This window comes from Salvelinus sp. IW2-2015, linkage group LG18 (assembly GCF_002910315.2).
Source record: "Salvelinus sp. IW2-2015 linkage group LG18, ASM291031v2, whole genome shotgun sequence".
NCBI lineage: Eukaryota > Metazoa > Chordata > Actinopteri > Salmoniformes > Salmonidae > Salvelinus > Salvelinus sp. IW2-2015.
Window position 1 is genome coordinate 62,699,847 of NC_036858.1, and position 13,435 is coordinate 62,713,281.

Genomic DNA, 13,435 nt, shown 5'->3' on the forward strand with positions numbered 1-13,435 from the left:
ATTATTTGACCATTGCTGGTCATTTATGAACATTTGAACATCTTGGCCATTGTCTGTTATAAGATCTTCCACCCGGCACAGCCAGAAGAGGACTGGCCACCCCTCATAGCCTGGTTCCTCTCTAGGTTTCTTCCTAGGTTTTGGCCTTTCTAGGGAGTTTTTCCTAGCCGCCGTGCTTCTACACTTGCATTGTTTGCTGTTTGGGGTTTTAGGCTGGGTTTCTGTACAGCACTTCGAGATATTAGCTGATGTACGAAGGGCTATATAAAATAAACTTGATTTGATTTGAGTTACACCAGCTCTGTCAGGAGGAATGGGCCAAAATTCACCCAACTTATTTTGGGAAGCTTGTGGAAGGCTACCTGAAACGTTTGACCCAAGTTAAACAATTTAAAGACAATGCTACCAAATACTAATTTAGTATATGTAAACTTCTGACCCACTTGGTTATGTGATGAAAGAAATAAAAGCTGAAATAAATCATTCTCTCTACTATTATTCTGACATTTCACACTCTTAAAATAAAGTCGTGATTCTAATTGACTTAAGACAGGTAATTTTTTACTAGGATTAAATGTCAGGAATTGTGAAACTGCGTTTGAAATGTAATTGGCTAAGGTGTTAACTTCAGACTTCAACTGTATTTGGGCTGCAATTTCTGAGGCTGGTAACTCTAATGAACTCTGAGTTAGCGTTTCCTGTGGTGGTTCTCATGAGAGCCAGTTTCATCATAGCGCTTGATGGTTTTTGCGACTGCACTTGAAGTTCTTTAAATTTTGGTTAAAAGACTTGGTCTTTTACCAAATAGGGCTATCTTCTGTATACCGCCCCTACCTTGTCACAACACAAATTATTGTCTCAAACGCATTAACTTTCAACAGGTGTTCCTTATTAATTTAAATGCATTCCAGGTGACTACCTCATGAGTCTGGTTGAGAGAATGCCAAGAGTGTGCAAAGCTGTCAAGGCAAAGGATGGCTACTTTGAATGAAGAATCTAAAATATATTTTGATTTGTTTAACACTTTTTTTGGTTACTACATGATTCCATATGTGTTTTTTCATAGTGGTGATGTCTTCTATTATTGTAGAAAATAGTAAAAATAAATTAAAACCCTTGAATGAGTAGGTGACAACTTTTGACGGGTACTGTATGTGTACGTACACATGTGCGTATATTTATTTCCAATTGTATGTTTTATTAAATTTTTATATGTATGCTGCTTTTGTTAAGGGGAGGGAGGTGTTTCAATAAGTATAAGGGGATAAAAGGATGTACCTGTTCAAGTTGTAATTTGTGTTTCTTTATATTCACCCAATTCCAGATAGCTGATGTTCTGAAAGAGCTGCAAAGTCTGGACCCCTACAAATCAGCCGGGCTAGACAATCTGGACCCTCTCTTTCTAAAATGATCTGCCGAAATTGTTGCCACCCCTATTACTAGCCTGTTCAACCTCTCTTTCGTATCGTCTGAGATTCCCAAAGATTGGAAAGCTGCCGCGGTCATCCCCCTCTTCAAAGGGGGTGACACTCTTAGATCCAAACTGCTACAGACCTATATATATCCTACCCTGTCTTTCTAAGGTCTTCGAAAGCCAAGTTAACAAACAGAATTACCACCATTTCGAATCCCACCGTACCTTCTCCGCTATGCAATCTGGTTTCAGAGCTGGTCATGGGTGCACCTCAGCCATGCTCAAGGTCCTAAACGACATCATAACCGCCATCGATAAGAGACATTACTGCGCAGCCGTATTCATCAACCTGGCCAAGGCTTTCGACTCTGTCAATCACCACATTCTTATTGGCAGACTCGACAGCCTTGGTTTCTCAAATGATTGCCTCGCCTGGTTTACCAACTACTTCTCAGACAGAGTTCAGTGTGTCAAATCGGAGGCCTGTTGTCCAGACCTCTTGCAGTCTCTATGGGGGTGCCACAGGTTCAATCCTCGGGCCGACTCTCTTCTCTGTATACATCAATGAATGTCACTCTTGCTGCTGGTGATTTCTCTGATCCACCTCTACAAGACGACACGATTCTGTATACTTCTGGCCCCTCTTTGGACACTGTGTTAACTAACCTCCAGACGAGCTTCAATGCCATACCACTCTCCTTCCGTGGCTCCAACTGCTCTTAAATGCAAGTAAAACTAAATGCATGCATTCAATCGATCACTGCCCGCACCTGCAGTGCCAGTCCAGCATCACTACTCTGGACGGCTCTGACTTAGAAATACGTGGACAACTACAAATACTTAGGTGTTGGTTCGACTGTAAACTCTCCTTCCAGACTCACATTAAGCATCTCCAATCCAAAATTAAATCTAGAATCGGCTTCCTATTTCGCAACAAAGCATCTTCACTCAAGCTGCCAAACATACCCTCGTAAAACTGGCCATCCTACCGATCCTCACTTCGGCGATGTCATCTGTAAAATAGCCTCCAACACTCTACTCAACAAATTGGAGCATCAGGCCACCGTTTTGTCACCAAAGCCCCATATATTACCCACCACTGCGACCTGTACGTCTCATTGGTTGGCCCTCGTTCATACTCGTCGCCAAACACTGGCTACAGGTTATCTACAAGTCTCTGCTAGGTAAAGCCTCGCCTTATCTCAGCTCACTGGTCACCATAGCAGCACCCACTCATAGCACGCCTCCAGCAGGTATATTTACTGGTCACCCCAAAGCCAATTCATCCTTTGGTCGCCTTTCCTTCCAGTTCTCTGCTGCCAATGACTGGAACAAACTGCAAAAATCACTGAAGCTGGAGACTCATATCTCCCTCACTAGCTTTAAGCACCAGCTGTCAGAGCAGCTCACAGATCACTGCACCTGTACAAGCCCATCTGTATACAGCCCATCTATCTACCTCATCCCCTACTGTATTTATTTATTTATCTTCTCCTTTGCACCCCAGTATCTCTACTTGCACATTCATCTCTGCACATCTACCATTCCAGTGTTAATTGCTATATTGAATTACTTCCCCACTATGGCCTATTTATTGCTTATCTTACCTCATTTGCACTCACTGTATATAGACTTGTTTTTATTTTTTCTACTGTATTATTCGACTGTTTTTTTTATTCCATTGTAACTCTGTGTTGTTGTATGTGTCAAATTAATAACTTGTTCTCAACTAGCCTACCTGGTTAAATAAAGGTGAAATAAATTAAATTGCCAATATAAATATGTATAMATTTTTTTTAAATTAAAAGTGATGCTACTCGAAAAGCTATGAGACTTGAAATTGAGCTCAGGTGCATCCTGTTTCCATCTAGATGTTTCTCGAACTTGATTGGAGTCCACCTGTGGTTAATTCAATTGATTGCGTTCAACACCATAGTGCCCACAGAGCTCATCACTGAGCTAAGGACCCTGGGACTTAACACCTCCCTCTGCAACTGGATCCTGGACTTCCTGACGTGCTGCCCCCAAGTGGTACAGGTAAGCAACAACACGTCTGCCACGCTGATCCTCAACACTGGAGCCCCTCAAGGGTGCGTGCTTAGTCCCCTCCTGTGCTCCCTGTTCACCCACGACTGTGTGACCAAACACGACTCCAACACCATCATTAAGTTTGCTGACGACAACAGTGGTAGGCCTGATCACCGACAACGATGAGACAGCCTATAGGGAGGAGGTCAGAGACTGCCAGGACAACAACCTCTCCCTCATTGTGAGCAAGACAAAGGAGCTGATCGTGGTCTACAGGAAAAGGTGGGCCAAACAGGCCCTCATTAACATTGACGGGGCTGTAGTGGAGCTGGTCAAGAGTTTCAAGTTCCTTGGTGTCCACATCACCAACAAACTATCATGGTCCAAACACACCAARACAGTTGTGAAGAGGGCACGACAACACCTTTTCCCACCTTAGGAGACTGAAAAGGTTTGTCATGGGACCCCAGATCCTCAAAGTTCTACAGCTCCACCATCAGTAGCATCCTGACCGGTTGCATCACGGGCTGGTATGGCAACCGCTCGTTATCTGACCTTGATGGCGCTAAAGAGGATAGTGCGTACAGCACAGTACATCACTGGGCCCGAGTTCCTGCCATCCAGGACCTATATACTAGTCGGTGTCCAAARAATTGTCAAAGACTCCAGTCACCCAAGTCATAGAATGTTCTCTCTGCTACCGCACGGCAAGTCTAGGACCAAAGGGCTCCGTAACAGCTTCTACCCCCAAGCCATGAGACTGCTTAACAATTAATCAAATGGCTACCCGGACTATTTACATATCTACGCATAGTCATTTTTACCAGTACCTACGTGTACAATTAACTTACCTGTACCCCCCAGCACATTGACTCTGTACCGGTACCCCCTGTATATAGCCTCRTTATTGTTATTACATTTTTTTACTTAAGAAAATATTGACCAAATAAACTGAACTCTTTCTTGAACTGCATTGTTGGTAAAGGGCTTGTAAGTAAGCATTTCACGGTAAGGTCTGTTGTGTTCGGCACATGACAAATAAAGTTTGATTTGACATGATTTGGAAAGGCACACCTGTCTATAGAAGGTCCCACAGTTGACAGTGCATGTCACAGCAAAAACCAAGCCATGAGGTCGAAGGAATTGTCCATAGATCTCAGACAGGAATGTGTCGAGGCACAGATCTGGGGAAGGGTTCCAAAAAATGTCTGCAGCATTGAAGGTCCCCAAGAACACAGTGGCCTCCATCATTCTTAAATGGAAGAAATTTGGAACCACCAAGACTCTGCTTAGAGCTGAGAAAACAAGCTTCTTTGGTCTGATGAAACCAAGATTTAACTCTTTGGCCTGAATGCCAAGCGTCATGTCTGGAGGAAACCTGGCACCATCCCTACGGTGAASCATGGGGGTGGCAGCATCATGCTGTGGGGATGTTTTTCAGCGGCAGGGACTGGGAGACTAGTCAGGATCGAGGGAAAGATTAACGAAGCAAAGTATRGAGAGATCCTTGATGAAAACCTGCTCAGGGCCTCAGACTGGGGCGACGGTTCACCTTCCACCAGGACAACGCAGGAGTGGTTTCGGGTCTCAATATCCTTGAGTGGCCCAGCCAGTGACCTGAAAGTAGCTGTGCAGTGACACTCCCCATCCAACCTGACAGAGCTTGAGCAGATCTGCAGAGAAGAATGGGAGAAACTCCCAAATACAGGTGTGCAAAGCTTGTAGCGTCATACCCAAGAAGACTTGAGGCTGTAATTGCTGCCAAAGGTGCTTCAACAAAGTACTGGGGTAAAGGGTCTGAATACTTATGTTTATGTAATATTTCATTTTTTATATTTTATAAATTTGCAAACATTTCTTAAACTGTTTTTGCTTTGTCATTATTGGGTATTGTGTGTAGATTGATGAGAAAAACTAACAATTTAATCAATTTTAGAATAAGGCTGTAACGTAACAAAATGTGGGAAAATGTAAGGGGTCTGAATAGTTTCCRAATGCACACTATTGGTTGTGTCCCCCTGTTCTAGCTGTGCACCAGAACATCTCTGACTGGAAGGAGTACCTGATGAACCGGCTGGTTGGAGCCAGAACTTTGCCTGTGGACTTCTATATGAAGGTAACACTTGTGTCAGACATACTTTTTCTTTGTGGTAGAACCAACCAAATTTCCACATCTCTCCACCACTGCCCCTTGTCTCTGTAATGGCCTTCCCTTCTCTCTCTGCATGTGTCTCCCCCCTTCTCTCTTTTTCTCCTTCCTCCCTCTCAGCTGGCAGAGAGTATGAAGTGTCCATTCCGTACTGGCATGCGTGTGGAGGTGGTGGACCGCACTCTGGTGAGCCGAACACGGCTGGCAGTGGTGGACACTGTGACCGGAGGCCGCCTAAGACTGGTCTATGAGGACGGGGAGCAGGAGGCCAAAGGGGAGCCCCTCTCTGACGTCTGGTGCCACATGTGGAGCCCCCTTCTGCACCCAGTGGGCTGGTCCAGCAAAGTGGGCCACGTCATCAAACTGGCTGGTACGGGATTAAACCAACTGGTGCACGGGGGGGGGGGGTTCTATGTTGATTAAGTTGAAGGTTGATAATATGAAACATTTTTCCCCAGACGTTGACCACCCAACATTCCGTAAGGTGTACTGTGACAGCGTCCCCATGCTGTTTAAGAAGGTCAGTGTACAGACTGATCACATGAATCAATGTCTATCTACAGCTCATTTGTTGATGGTTTGATGAACACCAGAGGAGTCTGCAAAAGAAACACAAATAGAGTGCTGTTTCTGCAACAAGCCACAACGGCTTGTTTCACGACTGGACTTCTATAACACTGTTATGCCTCTCTATCACCCCCCACAGCCCAGGACTGTGTACATGGAAGGAGGCTTCTTTGAGGTGGGAATGAAGCTGGAGGCCATCAACCCTGTAAACCTGGGCAACATCTGTGTGGCCACTATACACAAGGTAATGATTGAGAGGATTTTCATTCTTGGCTGCAATGCTGTAATGTTTTAACTAATATTGTCTATGTACACTTAATTTGGCTCTATACTCCAACATTTTGGACTTGATATTAAATGTTTTATATGAGGTGACAGAACAGAATGTCACCTTTTATTTGAGGGTATTTTCATACATATGTTTTACAGTTTAGAAATGAAAGCACTATGTATCTAGTCCCTCCATTTGAAGGTGTCATAAGTATTTGCACAAATGTACTTATAGTGTATTAAAGTAGGGGTTAAAATTGATTTAATTGTCATTGTCAACGATCTACACAAAATACTCTAATTTCAAAGTGGAAGAAAAATTATAACATTTGTAAAAAATATTATAATAATAATATGGAAAATAAATTGGTGTTCTATCTTGATTTAGATAATTATTCAAGCCCCTGAGTCAATGCATGTTAGAATCCCCTTTGGCAGTGATTACAGCTGTGAGTCTTTCTGGGTAAGTCTCTAAGWGCTTTGCACACYGGAATTGCACAATATTTGCACATTCTTTAAAAAACAAGTTGGTTATTGATCATTGCTAGACAGTCATTTTCATGTCTTGTCATAGATTTTAAAGCCGATTTTAAGTCAGAACTGTAACTCAGCCACTCAGGAACATTCAATGAAATTCAACTCCACTGTAGATTTGTTCTAGTGTTTTAGGTTATTGTCCTGCTGAAATGTGAATTTGTCTCTGTGTCCGTTGGAAAGCAGACTGAATCAGGTTTTCCCCAAGGATTTTGCCTGTGCTTGGCGCTATTCCGTTTATTTGTATCTTAAACTCCCTAGTCCTTGCCGATGACAAGCATACCCATAACATGATGCAGCCACCACCATGCTTGAAAATATAAAGTGGTACTCAGTGATGTGTTGTGTTGGATTTGTCCCAAACATAACACTTTCTTTTCAAGACATTTCTTCCACAGTTTTTGCAGTATTACTTCAGTGCCTTATTGCAAACAGGTTGCATGTTTTGGAATATTTTTATTCTGTACAGGCTTTCCTTCTTTTCACTCTGTCATTTAGGTTAGTATTGTGGAGTAACTACAATGTTGTTCATCCATCTTCAATTTCCTCCTATCGCAGCCATTAAACTCTGTAACTGTTTAAAAGCAGGGTTTCCCTAACTCGGTCCTGGGGTTCATGTTTTTTGCCCTAGCACTACACAGCYGATTGAAATGATGAACTCATCATCAAGCTTTGATTATTTAAATCAGCTGTGTAGTGCTTTAATGGCTTCTTCTGTCCAGCAAACTTGTGATTCAACCTGTTTTTTGTTTGTTTGTATTTATTTATTTTTATTTCACCTTTTATTTAACCAGGTAGGCAAGTTGAGAACAAGTTCTCCTTTACAACTGCGACCTGGCCAAGAAAGTAAAGCAGTGCGACAAAAACAACAACAGAGTTACACTTGGGATAAACAAACGTACAATCAATAACACAATAGAAACATCTGTACACAGTGTGTGCAAATTAAGTAAGAAGGTAAGGCAATAAATAGGCCAATAGTGGCAAAGTGATTACAATTTAGCAATTTACACTGGAGTGATATATGTGCAGATGATGATGTGCAAGTAGAAATACTGGTGTGCAAAAGAGCAGAAAAACAAATATGGGGATGAGGAAGGTAGTTGGTTGGATGGGCTATTTACAGATGGGCTGTGTACAGGTGCAATGATCGGTAAGCTGCTCTGACAGCTGATGCTTAAAGTTAGTGAGGGAGATATAAGTCTCCAACTTCAGTGATTTTTGCCATTTGTTCCAGTCATTGGCAGCAGAGAACTGGAAGGAAAGGCGGCCAAAGGAGGTGTTGGCTTTGGGGATGACCAGTGAAATATACCTGCTGGAGCGCATGCTACGGGTGGGTGTTGCTATGGTGACCAGTGAGCTGAGATAAGGCGGAGCTTTACCTAGCAAAGACTTACAGATGACCTGGAGCCAGTGGGTTTGGCGACGGATATGTAGTGAGGGCCAGCCAACGAGAGCATACAGGTCGCAGTGGTGGGTAGTATATGGGGCTTTGGTGACAAAACGGATGGCACTGTGATAGACTGCATCCAATTTGCTGAGTAGAGTGTTGGGGGCTATTTTGTAAATGACATTGCTGAAGTCAAGSATCGGTAGGATGGTCAGTTTTACGAGGGTATGTTTGGCAGCATGCGTGAATGAGGCTTTGTTGCGAAATAGGAAGCCGATTCTAGATTTAATTTTGGATTGGAGATGCTTAATGTGAGTCTGGACGGAGAGTTTACAGTCTAGCCAGACACCTAGGTATTTATAGTTGTCCACATATTCTGAGTCAGAACCGTCCAGAGTAATGATGCTAGTCGGGCAGGCGGGTGCGGGCAGCGATCGGTTGAAGAGCATGCATTTAGGTTTACAAGTATTTAAGAGCAGTTGGAGGCCACGAAAGGAGTGTTGTATGGCGTTGAAGCTCGTTTGGAGGTTTGTTAATAGTGTCCAAAGAAGGGCCAGATGTATACAGAATGGTGTCGTCTGCGTAGAAATGGATCAAAGAATCACCCGCAGAAAGAGCAACATTTTTGATATATACAGAGAAAAGAGTCGGCCCGAGAATTGAACCCTGTGGCACCCCCATAGAGACTGCCAGAGGTCCGGACAACAGGCCCTCCAATTTGACACACTGAACWCTGAGAAGTAGTTAGTGAACCAGTCGAGGCAGTCATTAGAGATATCAAGGCTGTTGAGTCTGCCGATAAGAATACAGTGATTGAYAGAGTCAAAAGCCTTGGCCAGGTCAATGAAGACGGCTGCACAGTACTGTCTTTTATCGATGGCAGTTATGATATCGTTTAGGACCTTGAGCGTGGCTGAGGTACACCCGTGACCAGCCCGGAAACCAAATTGCATAGCGGAGAAGGTACGGTGGGATTCGAAATGGTCGGTGAACTGTTTGTTCACTTGGCTTTTGAATACTTTAGAAAGGCAGAGCAGGATGGATATAGGTCTATAACTGTTTGGGTCTAGAGTGTCTCCCCCTTTGAAGAGGGGAATGACTGCGGCCGCTTTCCAATCTTTASGAATCTCAGACGATACGAAAGAGAGGTTGAACAGACTAGTAATACGGGTTGCAACAATGGTAGCAGATCATTTTAGGAAGAGAGGGTCCAGATTGTCTAGCCAAGCTGATTTGTAGGGATCCAGATTTTGCAGCTCTTTCAGAACATCAGCTGTCTGGATTTGGGTGAAGGAGAATCGGGGGGAGGGGGGGCTTGAGCCAGTTGCTGCGGGGGGTACGGAGCTGTTGGCCGGGTTTGGGGTAGCCAGGTGGAAATCATTGACAGCCGTATAGAGATGCTTATTGAAATTATCGTGGATTTATCAGTGGTGACAGTGTTTCTTAGTCTCAGTGTAGTGGGCAGCTGGGAGGAGGTACTCTTATTCTCCATGGACTTTAGTGTCCCAAACCATTGTGGAATTAGTGCTGCAGGATGCAAATTTCTGTTTGAAAAGCTAGCCTTTGCTTTCCTAACTGACTATGTGTATTGATTCCTGACTTCCCTGAAAAGTTGCATATCGCGGGGACTATTCGAAGCTAGTGCAGTACGCCATAGGGTGATTTTGTGCTGGTCAAGGGCAGTCAGGTCTGGAGTGAACCAAGGGCTATATCTGTTCTAATTTCTAMATTTTTTGGAAGTAGCATGCTTGTTTAAGATGGTGAGGAAAGCACGTTTAAGGAACAACCAGGCATCCTCTACTGACGGGATGAGGTCAATATCCTTCCAGGATACCTTGGCCAGGTCGATTAGAAAGGCCTGCTCGCAGAAGTGTCTTAGGGAGCGTTTGACAGTGATGATTGTTGGTCGTTTGACCGCGGACCCATTACGGACACAGGTAATGAGGCAGTGATCGCTGAGATCCTGGTTGAAAACAGCAGAGGTGTATTTAGAGGGCAAGTTGATCAGGATGATATCTATGAGGGTGCCCATGTTTTATGGATTTGGGGTTGTACCTGGTAGGTTCCTTGATCATTTGTGTAAGATTGAGGGTATCTAGCTTTGATTGTAGGACGGCCRGGGTGTTAAGCATATCCCAATTTAGGTCACCTAGCAGTACGAACTCTGACGATAGATGGGGGRGCTATCAATTCACATATGGTGTCCAGGGCACAGCTGGGAGCTGAGGGGGGTCTATAACAACAGTGAGGGACTTATTTCTGGAGAGATGGATCTTTAAAAATAGAAGCTCGAACTGTTTGGGCATAGACCTGGATAGTATGACAGAACTCTACAGTAGATTGCAATTCCGCCACCTTTAGCAGTACTGTCTTTACGGAAAATGTTGTAATTGGGAATGGAAATTTCCAAATTTTTGGTGGCCTTCCTAAGCCAGGATACAGACACGGCTAGGACATTTGGGTTGGCGGAGCGTGCTAAAGCAGTGAATAAAACAAACTTAGGAAGGAGGCTTCTGATGTTAACATGCATGAAACCAAGGCTTTTTCGGTTACAGGAGTCAACCAATGAGAGCACCTTGGGAATAGGTGTGATGCTGGGGGCTACAGGGCCTAGGTTAACCTCTACATCACCAGAGGAACAGAGTAGGATAAGGGTACGGCTAAAGGCTATAAGAACTGGTTGTCTAGTGCGTTGGGGACAGAGAATAAAAGGAGCAGATTTCTGGGCRTGGTAGAATAGATTCAGGGCATAATGTACAGACAAGGGTGTGGTAGGATGTGAGTACAGTGGAKGTAAACCTAGGCATTGAGTGACGATGAGAGCGGTTGCGTCTCTGGAGGCACCATTTAAGCCAGGTGAGGTCTCCGCATGTGTGGAGGGTGCAACAAAAGAGCTATCTAAGGCATTTAGGATGGGGCTGGGGGCTCTTTAGTGAAATAAAACAATAATAACTAACCTAAACAGCAGTTGACAAGGCAAATTGACATTAGGGAGAGGCAGGAGTAGCCGAGTGATCATAGGGTCCAATGAGCAGCAATAGGTGAGTCAGGGGGCCATTCGGTAGTCGCAACTACGCTTGGCGAGCTGGAGACACGGCAATTCATAAAACTACTGGGCCGTGGCCTGCAGATGGATCTTCGGCGACGTCGCAACGGAAAAGCCTGTTGAAACCACCTGGTGAAACCACCAGTCGTGATGGATCGGCGGGGCTCCGTGATGGCAATAAAGGGTCCAGGTCAATTGGCAAAGGAGGTATTGTAGCCAAAGAATTAGCTGGTGGACCTCTTCAGCTAGCCAGGAGATGGGCCTAGCTCGAGGCTAGTTCAAGGCTAACTCTTGCTTGCTTCGTGACAAAGACGTTCGCCAGGAGTAGCCACTCAGATTTCAGCTAGCTAGCTGCGATGATCCGGTGTAAAGGTCCAGAGCTTGCGGTAGGATTCCGGAGATGTGGTAGAGAAAAAGAAGTACGATATGCTCTGGGTTGATTTCGCGCTGTGCAGACTGGCAGGTATTGACCGAGCTGAGGCTGGCTGGTGTCCGAGTTAACGGTGAAGACCCCTAGCAGTGGCTAACTGACTAGTAGCTAGTTAGCTGGCTTGCTTCTGATGGGGGTTCCGGTTCTAAAGTATAAAAATAGCAGATCCGTACCATATTGGGTGAGGCGGGTTGCAGGAGAGTATATTCAGTCCGTAGATGGAAAGTGAGATTAAAATATATACGAAATATATATGGGGGAAAAACGGGGGAAATTATTATTTACACGGGACAAGAAAAAACACATGTCTGACTGCTACGCCATCGTGGATTACCTTGAAATGGAGTCTAGTAGGAAGGTAACTGTTGTAACTCTCTCTTACTCTCTCTCTCTCCCAGGTGCTGTTGGATGGCTACCTGATGGTGGGCATTGATGGCACAGATGGGTCGGGTGATGGGTCTGACTGGTTCTGCTACCATGCTTCCTCCCATGCCATCCTACCCAAGGGATACTGCCAGAAGCACAACATACAGCTCACACCACCCCCTGGTAATACCCTACACTCTCTCTCATCCCTACACTCTCTCTCATCCCTACACTCTCTCTCATCCCTACACTCTCTCTCATCCCTACCCTCTCTCTCTCAGCCCTAACACCTCTCTTCTCAGCCTACCCTCTCGCTCTCTCAGCCCTACCATCTCTCTCTCACCCTACCCTCGTCTCTCTCAGCCTACCCTCTCTCTCTCAGCCCTACCCTTTCTCTCTCAGGCCCTACCTCTCTCTCTCAGCGCCTACCCTCCTCTCTCAGTCCCTTATCCTCTCTCTCACCCTATCTCTCTCTCTCACGCTACTCTCTCTCTCTCCCCGACTCCTCCTCTCCCCCACTCTCTCTCCCCCGCTATCTCTCTCTCTTCTCCCCGCTATCTCTCTCTCTCTCCCACCCGCTATCTCTTCTCTTCTCCCGCCCTATCTCTCTTCTCTCTCTCCACTCTCTCTGCTCTCTCTCTCTCTCTCTCCCCGGCTCTCTCTTCGTCTCTCTCTCTCTTCTCTCGCCCCGCACTCTCTCTCGTCTTCTCCCCCCATCTCTCTCTCTCCCCCTCACTTTCTATTTCCGTCTACCACTTTCTCTCTCTTCCCCCCCACTCTCTTCCCCCCCACAATCTCTTCTCCCCCCCACTCTCTCTCTCCCCCGCCACCTCTCTCTCTCCCCCCCACCCTCTCTCTCTACCCCCTCTCTCTCTCTCTACCCTCTCTCTCGCTCTCCCCCACTCTTCTCTCCCACTCTCTCCCCCACTCTTTCTCTCTCTCCCCCACTCTCTCTCATCCCTCTCTCGTCTCCCCCCACTCTCTCTCTCCCTTGCTCTCTCTCCCCACTCTCTCTCTCGCCCCCCACATCTTCTCTCTCAGCCCCCACTCTCTCTCTACTCCCCTTCTCCTCGCGCGGGCGTCTATACATTCTCTCTCTACCTTCTCTCTCTCTCCTACCACCTAGCGTCCTTCTCCTCTCTCTCTCTTCTAACCACCATCATCTCTCGTCTATACCCCAGCTTGCTCCTCTCTCTACACTTCTAAGCTTCTCTCTCTCTCTCCCTTCTCCTCTGCTCACT

The 13,435-nt window shown here is 45.5% G+C and overlaps 1 protein-coding gene across 2 annotated transcripts in view; it reads left to right on the forward strand.

Moving 5' to 3' along the window:
- The window catches only part of l3mbtl2 (L3MBTL histone methyl-lysine binding protein 2), a 56,386-nt gene that overhangs the window by 33,717 nt on the left and 9,234 nt on the right, over positions 1–13,435 (forward strand). For both annotated transcript variants that reach the window (XM_024007320.2, XM_024007321.2), the window contains 5 exons: positions 5,470–5,558; positions 5,712–5,961; positions 6,050–6,111; positions 6,298–6,402; positions 12,227–12,377. In XM_024007320.2, coding sequence (XP_023863088.1) covers positions 5,470–5,558; positions 5,712–5,961; positions 6,050–6,111; positions 6,298–6,402; positions 12,227–12,377 — 657 coding nt within the window. The remainder of the gene's footprint in view (positions 1–5,469; positions 5,559–5,711; positions 5,962–6,049; positions 6,112–6,297; positions 6,403–12,226; positions 12,378–13,435) is intronic.